Source organism: Ambystoma mexicanum, chromosome 11 (assembly GCF_040938575.1).
Source record: "Ambystoma mexicanum isolate Mex_15411 chromosome 11, UKY_AmexF1_1, whole genome shotgun sequence".
Lineage (NCBI taxonomy): Eukaryota > Metazoa > Chordata > Amphibia > Caudata > Ambystomatidae > Ambystoma > Ambystoma mexicanum.
The window spans coordinates 1,312,680,194-1,312,706,382 of record NC_090934.1 but is presented as its reverse complement, the minus strand read 5'-3'; the positions used below and the strand labels follow the sequence as shown (position 1 = coordinate 1,312,706,382).

Genomic DNA, 26,189 nt, shown 5'->3' with positions numbered 1-26,189 from the left:
CCTCTTCTTTTTGTGTGAAGACGAGGATGTAGAGTGGTTCCGCGAATGCAACCTCTTCTGGTCTTTCTTACAGTGCCTGTCCTCTTTTTCGGTGTAGGACCATCCGTGTCTTGCCCGACCACTTGGTAGCGGAGCGAGCCAGGGATGTCACCGGTGGTCACCCGAGGGCTAATTCGCCGACCGTTCCCTTAGCAACTTGGAGTTCATCTTCTGACAAGATCTACAATCCTCAATGGAGTGATCTTTCGCCAGACACCACACGCAGATGCTGTGTGGGTCGGTGATCGACATCTTGGTATTGCAGTCTTGACACTGCTTGTGTCATGATCCATAGAACGCGTCATTTTTGGACTTCCTGGTCCCGGTCACAACGGGGGTTGCACTCCTTGGTACTTCCAACCTGGCCGCCAAATGTTGTACGCTCTCCACCAGCCTCCATGTCAGACGTAGCACATTCTATAAAGAGACCACACCCCCGCGGCCCCGTGTGTCTCAACGCTACCGCTTGCAGTGGCTAGACGTGTGCTCCGTAGTTCGCTGTAACTATCTCTTGTTTCCTGGCTCCCGGACCCTCGATTTCCCTCTCTACCTTTCCTTCCTCCTTATTCTGCCTTGATTCCTGGATCTCATGTACCGCCGCCGAGTACACCTCCTTCGTTTCCTGGACATCCCAGGGATTCCAAGTACCCGTGGACGCTGAACGCACGCTGGAACCAGAAGAGGCTTGCGCGGGCTTGTACAAAACCTGATCCGTACGCAAGAAGACTCCTTCCAAGAATTCCAGCAAGCATCGAAGTCAGGTGAGAAAGGGGGAAATCTGTGACAGAGTGAGACGCCAAACGACCGAAGTCGAAACGGACATGGAGGCAGCCGTTCAGGATCTCATGCGCCGCATGCAAGAATTAACGACCGAGGTGCAGAATCTGAAAGCGGAGAATGCAGCATTAAAACAATTAGTTTTGTCCCGTGATTCCACTACAAAGGAAAACGTACTACTGGGCAGCATAGTTGATAAATACGATGGGTCTGCAAAAACCCTTCGTGGATTCCTTGACTCCTGTTTAGTCCACTTTACCTTTAAGCCCTACTACTTTTCTACCCCCAGGGCTAAGGTGGGTTTTATAATTTTGCACCTTTCCGGAAATGCACTAACCTGAGCCACACCTTTAGTCAACTCTGCAGATGCCCTCCTGGATGACTACGACGGATTTATACAGGCTCTTAAGACCATGTTTGACCGCCCAGAACAGGTTTATAGCGCCCAGAAACATCTACTTGATTTCCAACAAGGTTCCCAGGACATGCTTACGTATGTAACACGTTTTAAACAATTGGCTAAAGAAGCGGATTGGTCCTCAGAAGCATGCTTTACTATTTTCCGAAGAGTGCTAAATGAAGACATCAAAGATGAACTAGCCAGAGTGGCTCGCCCGGGTTCATTCCAGGCCCTTATGGATCTCGCTATGCAGATAGACTTTCGTATCCAGGAAAGGAAGGCAGAGAAGAAGAAAACCAAGATGCCCTTCCAGAAGATTCCCATTGAGACCACCTCGAAGTCTGACCCTACTCCTGCCTCTGTTAACGATCCAGAACCCATGCAACTTGGGGCTTTCCGTGGACCCATATCCCTGCAAGAAAGGATGCGAAGGATCCACACGGGGTTATGTATGTATTGTGCCTCGGATAAACATCTAGTTAGAGAGTGTCCTCTAGCCCCTACACGGCGTTCGGGAAACACCAGCTCCTGATCCTAGATGGAGCAAGGCTTCGGGAGAGAGATGTTTAATCCACATCTATTCCATCCTTGAACTCTCCTGGACAGAACAATCTAGTGATTATTTTACAGGCCTTTCTATCGCCATCCAAGAATGAGACCTACCCCATTTTGGCCTTGGTGGATTGTGGAGCCATGGGGATATTCATAGATCAAGATTGGGTCTTTAGCCACCACATTCCATATGAAACTCGAGGAATCATGCAACCTGGAGAGGCTATCGATGGAATACCACTTTCTTCAGGACCCATAACCTTACAGACTAAAGAGATCCAACTCTCAATAAACCATCATCAAGAGGTGATCAAATTTGACATCATAAAGTCAGCTCATTACAGAATGGTACTGGGTATGCCCTGGTTACAGAAGCACAACCCATACATCAACTGGGCAGCAGGATCCTTGTTTCTTGGTTCAGAGCATTGCATGTCTCACTGTCTATTCCTGGATTCTTCGTCGACATCTTCCGAAGGCACGCCAACAGACCAGCAAGGCCCATTCATGGTTTCAAATATCATTCAGGTTCCTAAGGCCTATCAGGATTACACTGACGTGTTTTCAACTGCCATAGTCCAGGCCCTACCCCCTCACAGACCTGAAGACTGCGCTATTGATACAGAACCCTCAGCAGTGATCCCTTTTGGAAGGATGTTCATTTTATCCGAACCAGAAAAAAGGGCCCTCCGAGAATACTTGGATACCAACTTTGAAAATGGCACCATACGACCATCCAAATCTCCAGGTGGAGCTTCGTTGTTTTTTGTTCCCAAGAAAGACACTAAAGAGCTTAGACCTTGTCTTGATTATCGTGGATTAAATCAATGCACCATCAAGGACCGCTACCCATTGCCCTAATCTCAGATATCCTGGAAGTTGTGAGAGGAGCTGTAGTTTTCATGAAATTGGATCTCAGTGGTGCCTACCATCTGATCCGTATCAGGGAAGGAGACGAATGGAAAAAAGCCTTTAGAACACCCTTTGGTCACTTTGAATACCTCGTCATGCCCTTCGGACTCGCTAATGCCCCAGCGGTCTACCAACGTTTCATGTACAGGGTATTTTCCGACATGCTGTTCCTCTTTGTCATAGTTTACCTGGACGATATCTTGATATACTCCAAGGATCATCTAAAGCATGAAGAACATGTTAAGGCAGTTTTACAATGGCTACGTGAACACAAGCTCCTAGCTAAATCCGAGAAATGCCTTTTTCATGTCTCTACTGTTAACTATCCAGGATTTGTCCTTAGTCCAGAATGAAATGGAATGGATCACTCAAAGGTAAAAGCCATACTATCTTGGCCTGTTCCCACTACCGTGAAACAGATTCCATCCTTCCTGGGACTTGCCAACTTTTACCGGAAATTCATACCGTCCGTTTCTGAGATAGTCCAACCGATCATTGCATTGTTGAAGAAAGATACTCCCTTTCTCTGGACATCAGCTCAAGAAAAAGCATTCCAACGATTGAAAGCAGAGTTTACTCAAGCACCCATCCTGGCTCAACCTGATATTAATGGACCTTTTCTAGTGGAGACGGATGCCTCTAACTATGCCATAGGAGCAATGCTAAAACAGGAATTTGAGGACAAATTAGAACATCCCATTGCTTACCTCTCACGAACCCTGACTCCCAGCGAGACTCATTATTCTGTCTTGGAAAAAGAGCCATCCGTCAAGCCTTCACAGAATGGCGTCATCTAATTCTGGGAGCAAAACATCCTGTTCAGGTCCGTACGGACCATTGAAATCTTCAAGTTCTACAATCTCTGAAATGTAGGAATAGTAGTCAAGCCCGTTGGGCCGCCTTCTTTGCCCAGTACGAGTTCCAGATCCATCATGTCCATGGATCACAGAACATAATTGCTGACGCCTTATCCCGACGTCCCGACTACGAAACCCTTGAAGATCGATCCTTCCCAAAGATGTTTCCCCAAACAATTTTTGTAGCCCAAGCAACCATCCTCCTGGAAGACATTCGGATTCAAACCCAGTCCTCTGAGATCTGGAAGGACTTTATGGGGAAGAATCGGTGGAATCTTAGAACAAGGGATGGGTATCTGTTCAAGGATAATGGCCTGGTCATTCCCACACAGAAACTACAAGAACGGATTATTAACCTCTGTCACGATACCCTTCACTCCGGGCATCGTGGCGTCACCAACACCCTCCGTCTCATTCAAAGACAATTTTGGTGGCCTAAAATGAAAATTGACTTTCAACTGTACATTCAATCCTGAGCAGTCTGCAATCAAAACAAGCATGATAACAAGAAACCAGCAGGTCTCCTACTCCAACCTACGCTACCGTCAAGGTCCTGGGAATTCATCGCTACGGACTTTATTGTGGAATTAGCACCTTCCAGAGGTTACACGACTATCATGGTCATCATTGATTTATTCACCCATATGGCTCATTTTACACCATTGTACAAGTTGCCATCTTCCTCAGAACTCGCTGGCGTCTTCCTGCAACACATATTTCGACTTCATGGACTCCCTTCCAAGATCATATCAGACAGGGGACCTCAATACATCACTCAATTCTGGAAACACTCATGCCGTATTCTAGGAATTCAACGTGCCCTCTCTTCAGGTTATCATCCACAGACTAACGGAGCTACCGAACGTGTGAACCAGACCCTGGAGCAATACCTTCATTGTTTCGCCACCAAGGTACAGGACGACTGGTCACTCTTAATACCTGTGGCTGAATTCGCCTACAACAATTCTGAGCACTCGGCGGTCAAGACCAGCCCTTTATTTTGCAGCCAAGGATTCCACCCTTCGGTTCTACCTTCCATTCTCCCACATCCCACACCAGTACCAACAGTCGACTCCTGGATTGAAACTCTCATCAACTTACACAAGGAAGCCAAAGAACACTTAGAAAAGGCCCAAACTCGCACCAAGCATTATGCGGATTCCAAGAGAAGACCAGGACCTTCTTATGCAGCGTGTGATAAGGTCTGGCTATCCTCGAAACTACTGCCTTGACATTTACGACCAAACAAATTGGCTCCCCGGTACTATGGTCCCTTTTCCATAAAGGAAATCATAAATCCTGTGACCTTCCGGCTCAAATTGCCAGACTCCTGGAAGAAGATTCATCCAGTTTTTCACACTTCTTTAATAAAACCTTACATCCAGTCCTCCCGGAAGTCCTTCAGACCCAATCCCGTGGTTGTGGACAACCAACTGGAATATGAAGTATCTAGAATATGACACTCCATGTATAAACGGGGTCAACTTCAATACCTGGTTGAGTGGAAAGGATATCCTCCTAGTGAACGAACCTGGGAACCATTCTCAAATCTGAATACCCCTCAATTACTCAGAAGGTTTCATCTCATACACCCGGGCAAACCTGGCAGGACAGGTTTTCAGAGGAGGCATTCTGTCATGATCCATAGAACGCGTCCCTTTTGGACTTCCTGGTCCCGGTCACAATGGGGGTTGCACTCCTTGGTACTTACAACATGGGCGCCTAACGTGGTACGCTCTCCACCAGCCTCCACGTCAGACGTAGCACATTCTATAAAGTGACCACGCCCCCGTGCATCTTAACGCTACCACTTGCAGTGGCTAGACGTGTGCTCCGTAGTTCGCTGTAACTATCTCTTGTTTCCTGGCTCCATGACCCTCGATTTCCCCCTCTACGTTTCCTTCCTCCTTGCCTTGATTCCCGGATCTCATGTACCGCCTCCGAGTACACCTCCTTCGTTTCCTGGACATCCCGGAGATTCCAAGTACCCCTGGACGCTGAACGCTGAATGCACGCTGAAACCAGAAGAGGCTCGCACAGGCTTGTACAAAACCCGATCCGTACGCAAGAAGACTCCTTCCAAGAATTCCAGCAAACATCGAAGTTAGGTGAGAAAGGGGGAAATCTGTGACAGCTTGAACCCAGACGCTTTTGGAGCAGACATACCGACGAAGAGCATTTGAAAATCTTAAGATGAAATCTAATTTTATCTAATTGAAAAATTCTCTTCACTGGACTCATTCCGATAAGCAGCATGCTGAGTGACCGGAAAAAAAAAATGAGGTATGGGGGCCAAGTCGTACTACACCCCCTGTCAAAAAGGTTTCTGAGCAGCTTACGCTGGAATGGATATCTATCTGATGAGGAATCTGCAGGAGAATGCAATCCATTGAAGGGGTTGGAAGTGATCGCAAGTTGCAGAGCATCAAGGGGGTGCAGGTGAATCAGGAGTGTAGCATAGAGTGGAGAGGGGGACTAGGCAAGATTCTCCTAGTATGTGGCGAGACATCAATGATGGTGACAGCAGATTGGTAGGTGGTAGAGTCACGACTCAGAGAGAGGTGCAAAGACTTCTAAAGCCAACCCATTGAAGCCATCTTGGTGCCCCCTGCATGGCTATGCATCTGGCTCGCCATGTTAACCTGGGCCCACTGTGACATTCAGCTTACCCCACCTTTTGACTGCCAATCTGAACCAGTGCTGTTCTCATCAGCAAAACAAGAGCTGGAAGAAATTAAGAATGCAGGAAGATCAAGACAGAATGGTGAATGCTGTTTAGGCCTGAGACCAAGTGGCCTGAGAAGAGCATGGAGAAAGACTGTCTAGAGAATTCAGGACCTGTTTTGTTTACTGGTAAAGAACAAGCCATCCTGTTTTATTGTAGACCAACTGCTCTTTTGTTGCTGTAATGTGTAAATATCTACCTCATAAAAAGCTTGTGTGAATCAAGCTCTGCTATTGTGCCTTTTCTGGAACCCACTGTTTTGCAAAAGTACCTTGAGAGTATAAAAGTAGAATGTGATGGCTCCCAAAGCATTGCTACTTGAAGTAAAGACTTTTTAGACCAAAGCATTCTAGCTTCTTCTACTCTGTATCCCAATGGACTAAAGGTTAGGCATTAGGCTTTGGGTAAGAGCACGATGCCTGAAACAGTGGTTCACCAGAGCTCAATGTTTAGAGAGGAGAAATTCAAGTCTATCTGGAGGGCTATACTATGAACGTTACTCTTTGTTTTTGGGGCAGCCAACTCAATTTAGCCATCATTGCATTAACAGAAATTATAATCTTTTTTGATGTGCTACAGTAGTGACCAAGATAATTAAGTTTGAAGGAGGAGATAAGCCACTATCATTTAAAAGAAACACTGCCAAATCCTTACTACCAGAGTCAGGTTCATGTTTATCTACACCACGCAAGCCTCAGTAGGTTAAGCATTGCCCCTACCTACTTCCACCAAGCCAGGAATGGGGTTCAGCATACTTACTGAAAATATTCTCAAAACAAGTGAGAACCCACTTTACTATATTAGACACAAGCCCAGATCCATGTCTGGCATCAGAGACTGCATGACTGATTAAAGGAAGAAGTACTGTTGTGACTTCAAGTAAATATCAAAGTCTAGCAAAGAGGAGGAGAAAACCTGGACCAGAGCCGGTACCCTCTAGCTTTCTGACGAAAAAAAAGACTCCACTCAACTGTGAAGAGGGTGACAGACCGAAAGCTAACACTGTACTTTCTTATTATCTTGAGGAAGGTTATCGTCTTGTGAGATAGACTCTGGGTTGGGTCTGACATTATGGTCTCCTTAAAGCTGAAGAAGATAGTAGTTAGAGAAGGAAGACTTTGTCTTTGATCGAGAACTTTATTTTCCTTCTTCCTTTTTCATTCTGTTGGTCTTTCCCCCTGCACCAAGGCCTCAGAGCCAAATAAAGCAGAGGTGTGGGGACCAAGGCTAGCTACATACATGCAATTTGTTCAGCACTATGAAGGTCAAGCATCAGACCCAGGCACCAAACAGTGTTAGTGTGGGATGGAGACCAACATATTTTGCTTGACATTCTTGAAAGGTTTGAACAATAAACATGTATAAAGTAAATGGGCATGGGTGTCCGGGCACACACAGACAATTACAATGTCACTTATGGCACTTGGCAGTGCCAAAGCCCCAAGAATAATCAGTTATTTTTTTTCATATTTCGGAGTCCTAAAATAGTCATGAATATGCTCCAAGCAGTTGCCTGCACCTGATGCATGGCTCCCTAGTGGCTGTGTCCAATCTGCTCTTAGGGGGGAAAAAAGTAAACAGAATTAATATTACCCAGATTCTATGCTCAACAAACGTCTTGTTTTAGAATGATACATAGTTAAATATGCACTCCTAAAAAGTCCACCTGTGACTAAGATTAACCAAGATAATTATGTGGGTTCAAAATTCACTGACTTATTTTCTTAGGGCTATAGAAAATGGCCCTTATGGTAAAGAGCGAACTGGAGTTTAGGAGACCGCCTTGGTCTGGGAGATATGGCCACTGGCGGAAGCAGCTTGTACGCAGGAAAGGGAGGGGCTACATACATCTCTAGCTCCCAGCCATAATGATAACAAGGGGATCCAACTACCTGTGTAGCCTCAAAGTACACAAATGCACAGAGTACTTTGGGAACCAGCTTACAAGGCTTGACAAGGCTTATTCTTAATAACCCATCAGACCCCAAAGTTACACCCCCAAAACCTAACATGAATCGTGATTGGACTGACTGATGGGTCACGTGACCGAGGATGCTGTCGCTGTGAAGCATTTTCCTGGCCCTTTTTGAAAATGTAGTTTTTAAATGGGTTTGAGCTTTGAAATATTGCTGCTTGAGCAGAAAATAAAATAAATATCGGGAAAATGCACGCCTCTGTGTAAAAGTAAGACTTTTCTGTATTACAAACTTTGAAAAATGTCTATTGTTCATTTCATGACATCCGTTTTATGGAAAAACAAAATATCACTGGCTGAGCGGTGCAATGTGATAAGGTGTTAATGATCATGGAAACATTACAGGACATTGTTATTTCTCTGGAAATTAGACAGAAGGATATTGTGAACAGAGGATAGCACAAGGGCAATGCGCTGGTCTTGGAAGCAAGATCACGCAAAGTAACAGAGGTTCGAATCCCAGATGTGTGCTTAGAAACCGAACTCGGTACTGTATTAAGTGCATTATAAAAAACAAATATCAATCAAAGTAAATAGACCAATTACTACAAATTGGTACCAGTCATCTAAAATAATCTTTAATGTTAGGTGGAATCTCACATGCTATTTTCACACAAAGGAATGGGATGCGTGTATAAACAAGATTACAGAAATGTAAAAACACTGGGGGATCCAAGAATTACATTATGTTATTATGCATACATGCTGGTAGACATCTATCCAACCATAGTACTCTACTGTCTGATGAAAGATATTGGTCTACAGATCGTCAAGATGCCTAAGCCCCTACTTGATGTTTCCAAAAATGCAATGAACGCTGCAACTACGGACTACAGAGTCATTGATTTGGTCTATGAAAAGAGAAGCCACATAGGTGATTTAGTCTTCCAAAAATTATTCCAAAGGGTGAGTCAATATTTTTAAATTAAGTCTGCCACATGCAGGGAAATAAATGAAGCGGAAGTGAATAACTTAAAGGGGCAATTCCCCTCTAAAATGAAGCTATCTGATGCCACCCATCCTTGTCTTTGAGGCTCGGGCATTTCTGATGCCTAGGATTCTCTTAGTAAAGAAAGTATTTTATATCACATTACCATGGGATAGTATTTGGTTTTTGTTTTAAACTTGGCTTTCAGGGCAAAGCCTCTTCTCCAATTTGAACTACTTTGCAAATCCACAATGTCAATATTCGTTAAGACAGATTACTTTTTTTTCCTTTAAGTAAATCTGCTGTACCTACCCATGGGAAAGATACGATCCTAGCTACCCTGTGATTGTGCAGCTACGGAGAGCGATGCCGTTCTTCGCATCAATCCTAACACTGAAATGCAGCAAAGGCCAAAGCAGTCCTTCCGGTCTCAGCTGAAGCCACACAGGTGAGAGGGCATAATGACAATGGTAAAATATGTGTACCCACACAATGTATAACCATAAGCAGAGTAGCCTATATCTAATGGTGGTGAATTGATAAAGCCTTGGAATTTAGCAAAACTTGAGCATAGAGTGCACAAATCATGTCTTATTCACCTACAAATACATTTTCAAAATATAGTAATGATTTGAGGTAAGAAAGTTACATTTGCCTCATTGTAGATTTTAACAAGATAACACAACATTTACTAGAACATAAATAAGGTTGATATAGAAAAAAAGAGAATCAACAGAAATGTAATAGATGAAAAAACTTAAATCCAGACTACCAGTGCGGCTATGGATTTGCAAGGCAACAGCTTACATTCCACACTGGTTTAGGCAATCCAAGAGAATTGTATGTCTGGGGTGATAAATCGACTATCACCAAAACGTCCAAAGGGTAAGCGTGTACCCGTCCAAAGGGTAAGAGTAACAAAAATACCAACATACTACACTACATAAATGTGAGATGTACAAATTAAAATTCTGTTTAATATAACATTGGCAGGAATCAAGGCGCTTGTACATCTCACTGCCAAGCAAATCTTATATTTGGACCATTCAATCATCTTTGAAAATATCAGTCAGAAGGTATTCACTAAGAAAAACAGTTCTAGGACATTATATACATGTTTCTGTGCCAATTGGGATTTTAGACAGAATTGGTGTCAGTTTATATATGAGAAACTGCTCCTATCCTTTTTCTTTCTTTATTAATTTCAGGAGGATTTAAAGTTTGACAAAATAAATCAATCTGGATAATGCACAATCGCATTTACTTTTTGTGAATGTTGCTAAATGAAAATCGAACACAAAAATCTATTGAAATTATACGTGCATGTAATGAACATAAAAGCTTTAACAGGAGGGTATCATTTGGAAAAATAATGATTGCACAATTGAGATTCAAACATACAACAAAAATAGCAAACAAAATGTAACAGAGCATGCATCCAAAATGAAACATATTACGATTTAAGTTTCCTTTCAGATTTTACCTCACTTTGATTTCTCTTTTTTGTGAATATGTATCTTATGAATAATTCCTGAAGAAGTTCCTGCTTCACAAGGAAATGCCATAGTCTTTTTACTGGAAGTGCTGAAAAATCTCTTGATCTACAAAAATGAGAAACCGAAAAACATTTTTTAATTGCATACTTAACTAAACATTTTGTGGCATCTGCTAAAATAAAAATCCCAATAAAACATTTAATAAATGCCTAGGGTTGTCTGTTTCTTATGACTAAATTAGGTCTACTAAATAGACATTACATATGAAATAATGCTGCATTCCAAGGGCATTATCAAATGATAGTAAAGATCCTTGGCAATACTTAGAGCGTCTGAGCTGATGGAGATGGAGGCGAACAGCTGGAGAGAGCGAGAAGGAGATGAGAGAGAGGTAGAAAGAGATAGGGAGGCAAGAGAGCGGAAAGTGAGAGAAAGGGAACAAGGGAGAAGATGGACAGGAAACTATTGCAAGTTTGTCTGAATGCTTTTCTTCTGCAACTTTCAAACTCATCCCTGGAATGTTCCCATATTCAGTCAAACGGAAGTCATAGGACATTAGAGTAAACATACTAACGTTGGGAACTTTAAACAAAAGTGTCTGTAAATAAAAATAATTGTGAAAAGCAGTCAAGAATGCATTCAGGTTGAATGTGGTTTGCTATAAACCTCAAAAAAACACATTCAGGACAAATGTCAAAATTGACCATTTTGATTTTTTACACCCCACTCTTGCCGCCCAAACACGTTTTATTTGGCAGGGGTCGTGGACGGGTTCTTCAGGAGCTCCAGCCCCTCGTCCCAGCTGTCGTCAAGTAACGGGACCGAGAGGAATGTCTTCCTATTGCCCTTGCGCCGTTGACAGAGGAAGCCTTCCTTCTTCTGTTCTACGGGGCAGAGCTGGAAGAGCTTGGATGTCCTGGCGAACATTGCGTGGAAGGAGCCAATTTCATCAGGCGGGGAGGCTCGAGGAGGTGGTGATGAAAGGCCCATCCCGTCGTCACCACCGTCGTCATCATCCGTCCCCGTCGTGGCCGTCTCTGTTCCTGTGTCATCCCTCGGAGAAGAAGGCCGTGAGGGCCGCGCAGGCTGGAAGGAGGGATTCCCGATGGTCCAGGCTCTGCTGGGTCGTCCGTTGGGGGTAAGGACAACCTTGTCCTCATCTCTGTACACAAGGCCTGGATCGCCATCAAGATTTCTTCTGCGTTGTCCTATGGCCCAGGTACCGGCTGAGACGGGCGCAACGGTTGGGGAGTGGAATCTCGTTGGCGCCACCATCGCTTTCTTCGTCCGTCTCGTCGGGATCCCTCCCATGGGACCGGAATTCCTCGGACCTCTTGTCCAGGATCTTCACAACTTCAGCCAGCTCCTCCTCAGAGGCTGTATCTGTGTCCGTGATGGCCACTGCCACCCCCCCTCTTTTTCCACCAGGATTCTCACGGAGGTCTTATCGATGGGTTGAAAAGAGGATTCCCTCTGCGGTGGCAGGGAAACTCTGGGCCCCGAGGTCGCCTCCACTGGGGTAGCCTCCACAGGCTTCGCCAGGGCCGCCACGACTCCCTCGATAGAGGCCTTAACTGGGTGAATCAAGGCCTTCACTACTTTGGACGCGCTTGAGGCCTTCACTTTGGTGGGGAGGGTCACCGCTTCGTTCCCCCTCGGCTGTCTCTGTCGGGATCGACCGGGGCTTATCTCGAAGCTTACCCGGGTTCTCCAACTTCCTTTTCCCCGAGCCAGAGCGTTGGCTCGTGGTTGATGGCGTCGGTGAAAGTGCGCCCTGCCTAGCAGCTGAGGAGCCCGACCGTTCGGCGCTCCCGGTGCCCGCGGACTCGCGGTGCTTTGCCTTTTGTTGGTTCCCCGTCGCCGGAGCGCCCTCAAAGGTCTTAGAAGACAGCTCATACCTCTTCTTCTCACCTGCTGCTGGGCTCTTCCCCTCCAGCCAGTTGGTGAGGCGATCCTTCATGGTCTACTCCGACATGTTCTAGCAAAACGCACAGTCCTTCTCTACGTACGTTTTGTCTTCATGAAGGCAGTAGAGGCATCTAGAATGCTCGTCCTCCTTGAAGACATTCTGCAATCCGCATCCAGGGCAGCTCCTGAATAGCTTGGATCCGGGTGTCGTGCGCCCTTTGCCCTGGGCCATGTCCACACGGGGTAGGCCTCAAAGATCTTCTGGAATCCTCCAAGAAGCGGAACTCAACGAAACTCCACCCTTAAGGGGCGTAGAAAATTCCGAAACGGGTCCCCGTTGATCGGAAGTAGAAAAGGTGGAGCTTGAGGCTGACTGAAAAAATGAGATTAAACTCTTTGAAAAAAATCACAAAACGCAGTAAAAGCTCGAGAGCTATAGCACGAGGAAGGCCAACACTTGAACGTGCGGTAAAAATCTGAAGATGGCTACCAGAGGAGGGGCTTAGGTAAAGGGCAGTCATTGGCTGGGGGCAGTATGACTCAGAGACCAGTGATTGGTTATTAGGAAAAAGACAGTTCAGAAATGAAACTGAAACTGATTTTTTCTTTACTGAGGATTCCCAGCCTGACGGGGAATATTCATGAGCATGTGAATCCATGCCAGTCCCAATGCTGGAGAATGAGCAATATGTGGGAGGAACAACCAGTCGAAAAACCTTACAAGGGGCAAATAACTTGTTCTTCCAATGGATTTTGTCCTCCTACGTATTCCTCTTCTTTTGATAGACTCCCAAAGCACTGTTGGTTATGGAGGAAGGAGTACACATTTTCAGAATTAATATTAGTCATGGACCAAATGAAGGACTGCCTTCCAAAATCCTCCTTCCTGAGGTGAAGATGAGTCTAGACCGTCATGTTTTACAAGGTATGGATGGTAGACCAAGTGGCTACCGAACAGATGCCCCTCATCGTCATGCCTCTTTGTAGGGCAGGTGATGTTGTCGTGCCCCTCGTAGAATAGGCCCTTAGGCCTTCTGAAGGGTCTTTTCCAGCCAATCTATAGCATTCTCCAATGCTCAGAATAATCCATCTAGCCAGGGTTTGTTTCTTTATTGCTAGTCCTAATTTATGACCCGTGTATCCAATGAAGAGCTGATCATCTTGTCAAATCTTCGCCATTTGCAAAATATAGAAACTCCAAACTCTTCTTGGGCCAAGTCTATGTAGCCTCTTCTCTTCAGTTCTAGGATCAGGATGCAGTTAAAAGTTGGTAAAACTATTTTTTGAGGTACATGGAATTCAGAGACTATTTTAGGTAGAAACTAATGTTTTACCTTAAGAACAACCTTGTCTCTATAAAAAGTTGTAAAGGGGGGTTTAAAAGATAACGCCTCGGACTCGCTCACCCTGCAGGCTGTTGTTAGAGCTACTAGCTAAATGGCTTTAAATGTCAGATGTTTCAATGGACACGAATGAAGCGGCTCAAAAGGAGCGCACAAGACATTTCAGAACAAGATTCAATTCCAAAACAGGGACTTGAAAAGGAGTTGGAGGGAAACACGTTGGAGAAACCCTTGAGAAATTGTATGATTGAAGGAAGTTTTAAGTATGACACTTCTTCAGAAGAGCGCTTAAAAATTGAAAGCGCTGCCAAATAACCTTTAATGGTTCCAATCTGGAGCCCCACATTTGCCAAATGTTGCAAGTAAGACAACACCATAGGTGTATTACATTGAAATGGGTCCACATTTGAGGGAGAAGCCCAGTCTGTGGAGAGAGTGGCAGGTGATGCTGAGATGTTTCAGGGCTTGGTCAGGACAACAGGCCCGGATCAGCCAATCATCCAGGTAGGGGTAGACTTGAACCACCCTCTCCCGAGACTCGCTACCACAACCACAATTAACTTGGTGAAAACCCTCAAGCCAAGTTCAGCCCGAATGACAGAACTAGAAACTGATAATGAGAACCGCCAACAACGAACCTCAGGTACCTTCTTTTCTTGTGATGGAAAGGCGCATGAAAGTAAGCATCCTGAAGGTCCAATGACACCATCCAATCCTGAAGCTGGAAGACCTGAAGGATTGGAGAAAGGGTAAGCATCTTGAACCTGTCCTTCAAGAGGAACTTGTTCAAGCATCTCAAGTCCAAGATGGGTCTCAATCCCCCGTCCTCCTTGGAGATTAGAAAGTATGGGGAATATCACAGTGTGTTCCCTTCCGCAACAGGTACTGGTTCTATAGCACCGTTCTCTTGCAGGCTCAACATTTCCTGCACAAGGAACAGATCTGGAGTTCTTAGTGAGTGGTTCACCAGTGGATGATTCTGAGGTATTTTGATGAATGGGAGACAGTAACCCTGGGCTACAGTTTCTAATGCCCAAGCATCTGAAATAATGACACACCATTCTTGCAGAGGCTGAGACAGTCTGCCTCCCACTGGCGTCATGCGGATTAGGACCTCAGAGAGGTTTTGAAGCAGATGGAACAATGGCTGATGGGAAAGCAACCGCTGTCTGGGCGACTTAGTACCTCTCCCTCGTTCACCATGAGGGAATCTTCTTTGGCCTCCATGACCCGCCTGCCCCTCCCTCTACCAACTGAGGAATAGAAGCAAAAGGACCTATCCCTCCAAAAAGATCCACTGGGTAAGATTATTGTGGCTGTCTGATTGCGACGCTAAGTGATTTTGCCGTCGCTTTAGAGGTATGCAGCTTCTCTAGGATTTAGTCAGCCTTGCTGCCAAACAGGTTAGAGCCGTCAAAAGGCATATTAAGAAGTACGGTTGAAAATACAGATTTTCTCAACCAGGCAAATCTACGTAGTACGCTACTTGTCGCCATGGATCTACTGATGCTGTCAGCAGTATTGAGACCTCACTGGAGAGACTGGCATATAAGCCTCTTGTCTGTCACTTATGAGGGACAGGAAGCTGTTCCTTTCTTCCCCCTTAGGAATATGGTCAGCTGCCGTTGCTATACAATCCCACAGCATGAACGTGAATTTTGTCAAGGCGCAAGTGACGGCAGATTTTAATGCCATGCTTCCCGCAGAACATAATCTTTCTTACCCAAGCGTCCACTCTCTTATCATCTATGTCAGGAGGGATAGTGGACTATGCAGTCTGTTTAGACTAGAACGCCACAGCCTGAACCAACATGCTTTCTGGCATGCAGTGATTTGCCAAATATTCAAGGTCACTGCTAGATGGCCTATACTTTTTGGTGAGGTTCTTGTTCAACACAGCAATTCTCTCAGGTGCCTCCCAATTTATCTTAACCTTCTTCTGAAGGGCAATGTGAAAGGGAAGGATTGGATCCTTTTGTGGACCCTGGCCCAGGATATCCTTTAGATCGTCCACCTCTAAAAGGGGGAGAAGGCCTGCTCCAACCTAGAAATGTAATGACGCTGGTCATGAGTTGCCTATAGGAGGCTTCTGCATAGTCTGAAGGGTAATGGTTTTGCAAATTCAAATTCCGGTGATGTATCCACATTACTGGCTGTCTGGAGGCTCTCATATACGTTTGTCATCCTGGACTGTTCTGACACCAGGGCACCTGGCACGTTAGGGGTACCGAACTCCAGGACAAAGGGTGGAGTGCTCCCATCAGAAGGCTCATGTGCTTCATAAATTGATAAAGATTTGAAGAAATATTGTCTCGCACAGGTTTTTAAGTCTTCTCCACATACTTTGCTAAAGGCGGCAACTGCTTCGAGCAGGTCTACGGTTTCTTCGTTATCAATGGCATAGATGTTTTTGACTCTGGAGACATCAACAACCTCAACTACTTTGATAGCCTCGACAACGATGGTGTTGAAGCCTTTTTAGCAGACAACGCCCTAGAAGGGCCAGACCCTCGACTCGAAGGAGTATTTGACAAAATGTCATTGTGTCGAGGCTTCAATGGCTCTCGATGGGTCGATTGCTTACGTCCCAGCATGCCTTCTCTCCTTGTCCTTCGAGGGAGCTGGGGGGCAGATATCCTTCTCGAATACTTTCATCATCTCTCTGAAAAACTCTTCCCTCTGGGCAGGAGTAGAGGATGTGATCGGACATGAAATTCTCTCAGGAGAAGAATCACTAGAGGATGATTGAGATATGCGACGCCTCTTTTTTGACTTCTTAGTCGAAGAATGGTGAGACCCACTCCTGAAACGAGTTCTTTTTTAGATTATTTTCTCTGAGGAGAGTCTCCTCTCAACTCGTCAGAAGATCAGATTTTAGATTGGGATGAAGGGGATTTTGAGGGGGTCCTACCCACTGCTAGTTTACCTTTATGCTCTTTTAGAGTCTTACTGGTCCTTTCCTGACAGGGGTCGCAATCAGCCGTTCAGTGCTCTGTGCCCAGACACCAAAGACACACTCAATGAGGGTCAATGATCAGTATTTTGACACCGCAATTGTGGCATTTCTTGAAACCTGTCTTTAGTGTCGATGGAGCTGATGGACATTTTTATCAAGTATCGTTGTTTTTATTAAAAAAACAAAGCGCGCCGTAATTCTCTCCAAGCGATAGCTGCGTCAGAAAAATGGGACTGAATCCAACGGGCACTGCACATGCTATATATATACTGGTGATGACGTCAACCTCGAGACGGAGGCCCTCGAGGAGCATCGAGTCGACGAAATCAATGCACATCTCCCTCTGCCGAAACTTTTTTCCAAAGGAGCTGAAGCTGGAAAAGATAACATCAAAAGATGAGGAATGCGTGGGAGGACACAATCCATTCAAATATTAATTTTCTTTACAATTCAATCTACTTTGAACTAGATACCGGAAGGATATGTTCATTTAGATCTGATGCTACTTTTATTCAGCCCGTGGATGATTGGTTCCATCAGTCACCTCTGACTGGGTGGCTGGGCCAAATCTTGGAAAATGCTAACATGTCTGTTACTGAAGCCTATTACTCTTGCTTTATGAGCTGCCTCCAACACTGCTGCCTTGCCCAGGTAATCATGACATTTCACTACTATTTTTCGTAGTGGATCATTTTAGATTTGCCTCAGGTGACCCAAGTGGTCTCGGTCTACTGTTATTTCTTTGGACGGTGGAATAAGGACTTTATACATTCCATGATAATTGTTTGGCTCTGTCCATTCAAAAAGCACACCCGAAGTGTAACCCTCCCTGTTATATTTTCCATGTCCTCCATGTTTAGCTGGCATGGCCACTGCATGGTCTTGGAGATTGTCCATTTCCACTGACTACGATGGAGTGTTGTTTAACAGACCTAAAACCGAGTTTTCATTCAAGTCAATGATCTCTCCCAGCACTGACTTCTCTCATATTTGCCGCCATAGCTCCTGCGAGTTCAGTGCAATTTCTGATTTGAGAGTCTCTTTGATCTCATCATTAAACAAAGTCAATGTCTAGACTAATATCTTGGGTGTCAAAGCAGGTCTGCCTGCCTCGGGAGTACTATAACTTAGTCTCGTGGTTTCTCTTCCTGCTCCGTGATGTTACATGTCTTAGCCTGATTCAGAAAGTCCTCCATCCCTGCTTTCACTTGTTTCTGAGATCTACACATTTCTCTTCAGGGTATCGCCGAATATATGGGTGTTCCAGGGGCCAGCTTACTTTTACTTCAGACCTCTGCCACTGCCACTGCAGCTCATACCCCTCCCATATCCTGAGTCCGCCAACTGTGCCCCTTTTTCTGCCTTATGTCTTTGGCATGACTCCAGGATCTGTGTTTTTACAACTTGTCTTCCTTCTGTTCACATTCACGTCCCTTGGTATTATTGGCTTTCTCAAGATCTCTAGCGCAGAAGACCTGAGACTATCCAGATTGGCATGCTCCTGGGTGCTTCTGTGGCTAGTGCAGGAAGTTATTCCCTACTCAATTTGATTTCCTACTGGCTGTGGTGTTCATGGCCCCTCCAAGCGCATAGCTATGAAGAAGTGTATAAAAATTCTCAATTTAGTTTCATGGTTCCAGTGCAGCTAGGACTTTGTACCTATTTCAATGGGGGAGGAGTTTGTTCCCTTCTGTTCTCACCAACCAGTCAGACAGGCTCTGTGCCAGGACCCCAACCCAAGGGTAGGGTTATCTATCAGCTGCACCTCCCCCACCAGGGCATATCTGCCCACCAGGTCACACCTTACCTCTGATGGGTGGCTATATGCAACCTCTCCACTTTCTGTGATAGCCCCAGTGTTTCCACAGCTTATCGCCTCCTAGAACGTTGCCCTCAGGTCCAGCACTCTGTCACTCCCAAGTGAAATCAAACGCTTGAGCAAGCAAAGGCTGCCATCTTTGTCCGTCTCAGCCCTGACATGATCCCTACCAGATAGGGCAGCCTCTCTCAACCACGCAAGGGCTCTGAATTTCCTGGCCCCGATCCTGCATCTACAGTTGTAGACAAGAACCTCAACCAGCTTCTCTGAAGAGGAAGGGAGGATAGAGCGCTATCAAGGAGCATCCGCCGACACTGCCATCGTGGCCTGGCTACCCATTGTGATTTTTTTAACATGCACCATTATATGAAGAACTGATCCACACAAAACTTCAAAATTCATTGCACATGTTTTAACAAGGTCACTTTCCTAATTACTTGTGTACTTTCCCTGAGGTTGTTTTCATCTATTTTTTCTTAAATGGGGAAGGTTTCCTCCCTCCAACCCTCTAACGAACCCACCCCCCTCCATTTCACCCTGCCAACCACCACCAGCAATGCCCTAGCCCCAAACAAATCATAAAGTGACAAAAACAACTCACTGGGATAAAATGCACAGGAAATGTGCCAACAAAGAAAGTCAACTCATTAAAAACACCACATATGTCGATATTATCCACTGTTCTCAATGTATCTATATTTCCAACCTGTGACTATTTATGGTAAACATTTACTGAAAAATAACACTAGCATAAAAATCCACTAACTGGTCTAACCACATGCTTTAAAACACACACCAATAGACCGACATGCACATGGAAAGTTAGACAGAAAGGGATGGGAACACTATCCGCATATACAGTAGCTCAGCACATTGCTTAAAAATATCCTTCAAAAACATACGCCAGCAAAGTCAGTATCCCAATTACATCATCATCATGTAATGTGCAGCACGCATGACTCCCCAACGTCCTCACCTGTTGCGCGGCAAGGCTGGCACCTGTATCTGAGCTGGTGCAGGTGTCAGCAGGGCCACCTGACGAGGCAGCCGATTATGTGCTGGCAAACATGTACCATGCAGGCCACCCGCGCAGCACTTCCCAGCCAGGTTGGGCACTGCCATCTTGGGCCAGATATATTTACACAGCATGAACGGGTCAGCACCTTCCAGCATGAGCACAACAATGGTGCATTCATGTTCCTATGGCAAAGGACGCCAACATTCAGAACCTCGTTCTGGTGGAAAAATCCCCATATAATCCCACTTCCGGATTGTAACACTGCTTCTTGACACAGTATTTCTGGACTAAGTTGTTTTGTCAGCATTCTTGTTGCTGACCTCCCTGCCTCGTGCCTTTTCCTCTCACCCTCCTTGCCTGCCGTGTATAATCTTCCTTTTTCTGCCTTTCTCTGGACCCCCTTCAGGCCTTCTTCTGACCTTCCTGTGCTTTGCTCTTACCCTTGACCTGCCCGTCTAGTCCTGACTTCTGCCTGCCTTGACCTACACGCTGACTGCTTAGTCCTGCCCGATACCTGTCCAGATTGCGGCCTTCTTTTGCCTTATCTTGCCTTTCTATTTCCCTTGCATTCCAGTTTGTCTTTGCACTCCAGGATTCAAAACCCCCTGTTTCTCTAACCTACCTGCCTTTTCTAGTAAGCCCAGCCAGGTAGTCTTCCTGTTTTCTACCGGCATGGCCTCCCCTGCTGTTAACCCCTGCCTGCGAAACTTGCCCATTCCTATATTCGATAGACAAGTTTTGATGGATATATACTTTTAATGTAAAAAAGCATTTTGATGCAATTATTTTGAATGCATTTGCTGCGATGGTTTCACTGTTCGATGAAGACCACAAACCTTGCCTGCTGACCTGGTTGTTCAAATATGACCTGGTTGTTCAAATACAGGCTATAGCCTTTGCCTTCCACTGTCCCTACGGCATGCAAATACTGGTAGGCAGTCCCATGGTGTAGAGCACTGCTTCATTTCCTGTTTCATTTAGCAGGAGCATGGTCAGGGTCTAGTTCTCAGCATCATGAATTCTACCTGGTACACTAACCCTCAGTCTGGACGACGTTAGGAGGCAGGTACGCAGCGAAGGAAGGAGTTACGGCCCGACATATCCCAGCAAAAGGATTTCCCGAAAATACACACACAGTGTTCACACCACTGTAGCACTACTTTCAAAGATTAAAATGACATTACTCATGCATGAATCTCTTTCCAGCCCACAGGTGTACAGAATTTTACACAACATGGCACCACTTATGGAGCACAAAAAGTATGGAAACGCTATGCCACTATTGTCAACAATGTATGACTAAAAATCAGTTATTCACTTTTCAACCAAATTTTATCACTGCGTCACAACAGATGAATAAGTTACTCTCTTACCATGTAACGTTCTTTCGATGGGATGGTCCGGCGACGTATTCCATATCTATGACAGTAATCACCACAGCTGTGCTGTTTCGGAAAATCTTTCGGCGTCTGTGTCCTGCGTCGATGACATCGATACGCCGCCCTCAAGGACCTCCTCTGACGGCCAACGTCACTGGATGTTATAAGTAGGATGCACGACGCCCGTAGCCTCAGTTGTAGTTTTTTCCCCAGAACGTGTGGCACCAGTCTTCTGCCAGTCTGACCACACAAAGCCTTGCGGAAATGTAAGCTGCAATCGCATAAGAAATTCTGTAGTGGGGAAGGCAGGGAGGGAGCCATATGGAATGCGTCATCGGACCATCCAATCGAAAAAACGTTACCAGTTAAGAGAGTAACTTGTTCTTCGAGGGAATTGGGTCCTCCGACGTATTCCATATCTATGACAGACTCCCAAAGCAGTACCAATGCAAGGAGGTGGGAAAAGAATTTAGAATACAGAAATTTAGAATGCCCAATCAAATTGCGCAGCAAACGACCGCCTTGCCAAAGGCCAGATCCTGCCCCCGGATGGAATCGAGGGAGTAGTGACGTACAAAAGTATGGACCGAAGCCCAGGTGGCTGCATCACAGATGTTACGAATAGGAACACCACTCTGTAGGGCAATAGAGGCAGCCATACCCCTGGTAGAATGGGCCCGCAAGCCGACCGGTGGGTCCTTACCCGCCAAGCGATAACATTCAGAAATTGCCAGAATAATCCAGCGAGACAAAGTCTGCTTAGTCACAGCTTGTCCCAAAAGCTTTCCAGCGTAACCAATGAAGAGTTGATCGTCCACTCTGACCCGGGACATGCGTGAAATATAAAAGCTTAAAGCTCTCCTAGGATCGAGCCTATGGAGCCTCTCCTCTTCCTTACCATGATGCGGAGGAGGATAAAATGTCGGAAGAATAACCTTCTGGCCTAAATGAAATTCCAACACCACCTTCGGAAGAAAGGAAGGACGAACTCTAAAGACAACCCTGTCCTTATGAAATACAGTGAAGGGTGACCTAACTGAAAGTGCCTGTAACTCACTCACTCTGCGAGCGGAAGTAACCGCAACCAGAAATACAGTTTTAAGAGTTAACAGTCTCAAAGGGCACGAATGCAAAGTCTCAAACGGAGCACCCATCAGAAACTTGAGGACAAGGTTCAAATCCCAACCGGGCACATGGAAAGGTGACTGAGGGAACAAATTAGTGAGCCCTTTTAGAAACTGAGAAATTAAAGGGATTTTAAAATAAGAACACTCTTCAGACGAGCGCTTAAATATGGACAGCGCCGCCAGGTAACCTTTAACAGTACCCACTTGCAAGCCCCTGTGGGCTAAAGAAAGCAAAAAAGACAGAACCACAGGAATGTCACAGGAAAACGGATCCACATTTTTAACCCTGCACCAGTCGCAGAACTTTCTCCAACGGCAACGGTACAGGGACTTTGTTGCAGGCCGTCTGGCCGTAAGCAACACCACCATCAAGTCTTTCGGGAGGTCCCAATCCTTATAACTCAACCTTTCAGAAACCAAGCGTGAAGGTTGAGGGATCTGACCTCTGGATGGAGAACCTGACCCCCCTCCCGTGAGAGCAGATCTTCTCGGTAGGGAAGACGATGTGGAGGGGAGATGGACAAGTCAAAGAAGGTCCGGGTACCGCGTCCTCCGGGCCCATGCCGGAGCAATGAGGATCATCCGGGAACCGAACCTTCGTAACCTCCGCAACACTTGCGAGATGATGGGGACTGGAGGAAATGCGTACAGCAATGGGAATGACCTCTCTCCTAAGGCTCCTCTTGGAAGAAATTCCCGCGAGCAGAACCTTTCGCACTTCCGGTTGACACTGAAGGCGAAGAGATCCACTTGAGGGGTCCCCCAAAGGGCAAAGATCTCCAGGAGAATCTCCTCCTGAGCCAAATCCCACTCGTTAGAGATCGCGCTCTGCCTGCTCAGAGCGTCCGCCGTCTCGTTTTCGTCTCCGGCCAAATGAACTGCCGAGATCTAAGCTTCTTGCTGGATTGCCCAGAACCAGAGCTGCATCGCCTCCCTGCACAGAGGAAGTGACCCTGCCCCCCGCCTTTTTGTTGAGGTAGTGCATGGCCACTGTGTTGTCCGTCAGGATCAGGACATTCTGTCCTCGCACAGTCGGCAGAAAAGCCTTCAGGGCAAGCCTGACGGCCCTCAGCTCCAACAGATTGATATGGAGTCTGGACTCCGACGGAGACCAACGACCGCTGACTGTCAACTCGTTGGCATGAGCTCCCCATCCCGTGAGGGATGCTTCCGTCACGATCGTCACGTCCGGCCAAGGTAGCCAAAATGGAGCCCCCTTCATCAGATTGCCTTCGACGGCCCAACACAGAAGGTCCTGGGTGACCGAGGCGGCACCTAAACAGGGTCTGACATCCTGCCGGAGGACTGAGACCACTGGAGCTTGATTGCCCATTGCAAAGATCTCATCCGCAACACGGCCTCTGGCACCAGAAGAATGCAGGATGCCATGAGGCCGAGCAATCTCAAGAACTCGAACGCTGGGAGACTCTGGGCATGCTGAAACTTGTGCACCATCTGCTGAATGCGATGAGCCCTCACCTGGGGAGGAAAACACTGCCCCAGGGACATGTCGAGCACTGCTCCGATGTACTGGAGCCTTTGAGTTGGCGTCAAGTGGGACATCTTTAAGTTAAGGGAGAAGCCCAGCTTGTGGAGGGAGTAGCAGGTGATGGACAGATGATCCAGGACTTGCTCGGGTGAGCGCGCCTTGATCAACCAGTCGTCCAGGTAGAGGTAGACGTGAATCCCCCCTTTCCTGAGATGCGCTGCCACCACTACCATGAGCTTGGTGAAGACCCTCGGGGCGGAGGTCAATCCGAATGGCAGGACCCGAAACTGAAAGTGCGAGTCGCCAACCGCGAACCTCAGGTACTTCTTGTGCTTTGGATGGATCGGCACATGAAAATAAGCGTCCTTGAGGTCAAGCGACACCAACCAGTCCTGAAATTGAAGGACCTGGAGGACTTGAGAAAGAGTAATCATCTTAACTTGTCCTTCCTGAGGAGTTTGTTCAAACCGCGCAAGTCCATGAGGGGTCTCAATCCCCCTTCTTTCTTGGAAATTAAAAAAATAAGGGGAATACCATCCCTTGTTCCTCTCTGCTACAGGCACCAGTTCTATGGCGCCTTTCTCCAGCAGGGCTTGAACCTCCTGCACAAGGAGCGGATCCGGACTCTGCAACGAGAGATTCCCCGGTGGATTGTCGTGAGGCCCCTGCCGAAAGGGAAGACAGTAGCCGTGGGCTATGATCTCCAGAACCCACACATCTGAAGTAATGTCACGCCATTCAACAAGATGCTGCGCCAGCCTTCCCCCAACCGGCGAACCATGTGACATGGCCTCATGACTGAGCTGAAGCGGCTGCGGCGTTGCCTGAGGGCAAAGAGGCAACTGCCCGAGCGGCCTTGGCACCTCGAGTACCCTGCTTTCCACCTCTGGCACTCCTACGGTGGCCCCTTTGACTAGCAGCTCCTCTCGCTTTACCGAAGGATGAGTAATAACGAAAGGAACCTCCCCTCCATTGCTGTCCCCTAGGACGAAAAGGCAGAGGTTGGCGAACTGCAGCGCCCAACGACTTCGCTGCACATCAGGAGCAAACCCCGACTTCGGCAACCACGCAAACCTGCGTATTACGGTGCTCGCCGCCATGGACCAGCTGACGCAATCTGTCATGTCCAAACCCGACTGAACAGCCTCACACATGGCATCCTTGCCATCCTGGACCATAGCAAGAAAACCATCCCGTTCGTCCCCTTCGGGAACATGTTCAGCCGCTAAGGAAACACAGTTCCACAGAGTGTGCGTGAAACGTGACAAGGCACATACAGAGTTGGCCGCCTGAAGAGCCATACCCCCTGAAGAAAACACTTTCTTCGCCCAACCATCAAAACGCTTGTCGTCCCTATCAGAAGGGATGGTAGGATACAACGCCTGCTTTGCTGGGGCCGTAGCCGCCTGCACCACCAAACTCTCCGGAGTGGGGTGCTTGGTCAAATAGCAGGGGTGGCTACTGGCTGGGCGGTATTTTCACGGCAAAGACTTGCCCACTGCCGGGAGACACTCCGGAGCAGTCCAAGCCGCCGCCACCCTCCTCTGTAGAGCCATATGGAACAGCAGTGCCGGGTCAGTTGGTGGACCTTGGTCGAGGATATCTGTGAGGTCATCTTGAAGAAAATCCCCTGGGGGAGCAGACCACCCCAAGTACTCGGTGACCCTAGACATAAGGCGCCGGTACGAGGATTCGGCATGGGTGCCAGGCTCAGTCCTACAAAACTCCACCTCCGGAGAGGTGTCCAGACCACTGGCGTCGTGCAGGGACTGACGCAGGTCCTCAATCTGGCTATGGCCCAAGAGAATCTCACCTGGCACCGTATCAGGAACCATGCTATCATCGGAGTCCTCATCCACCTCCGAAATGTACTCAAGATGGCGGAAAGTGGGCACAGAATGGGGAACAAAGCCATGCTTGACCTTGGCCAAAGCCTTTCTAGGGGGTTCCACCGTGCCCCGGAGTACCCCCGTCGAAACAACCACGAAAGGCGTCGAGTGAATCGGCAACGGCGTTGACACAGGCCTCGAGAGCGGAGCCCCGTGCGTGTCCCTCGACATCCTGGGTGCCGATGGCGTCAACTACTTCCTCGGAGGCAGAGCCTCAAGAGAGTCCCTCGACGACCTCAGCACCACAGGCGTCGACATCTTCCTCGAAGACATCACAGGCTCACACGGTCTCGAGCGCGTCGGGGACCGGGACCTGGAACGGGCGTGACTAGAAAGATTCCCCTTGTCCAAGCGGGACCGCTCACGCGAATCGTGCCGACCACCCGAGCCCGAAGGCGTACGAGCGGTGTCTCTAGTCCGATCACGACCGACCCCACTCGGCGGCATGGACGGACCAGTGCCCTGCGATTTGAGAATCGCTAGCATTTTCTTACCGAAGGAAGCCCATTCCTCCGGCATGCTTGGTGGGATAAGCGACCCGCCGACGGGCGGAGTCCTCGGATGAGGACGGGGAAGGCGACCGATGACGGCGCTTCCGGG

General features: G+C 47.1%; 1 protein-coding gene across 4 annotated transcripts in view; it reads right to left on the bottom strand.

The window, feature by feature from the left end:
- Nucleotides 1-26,189, bottom strand: part of DMXL2 (Dmx like 2) — a 2,950,233-nt gene that overhangs the window by 562,547 nt on the left and 2,361,497 nt on the right. For all 4 annotated transcript variants that reach the window (XR_011279824.1, XR_011279825.1, XM_069624807.1 and 1 more), the window contains exon 33: nt 10,649-10,766. Coding sequence is in view for 2 of the 4 variants with exons in the window: in XM_069624807.1 (XP_069480908.1) it covers nt 10,649-10,766 (118 nt within the window). In the remaining 2 variants the exon portion in view is untranslated. The remainder of the gene's footprint in view (nt 1-10,648; nt 10,767-26,189) is intronic.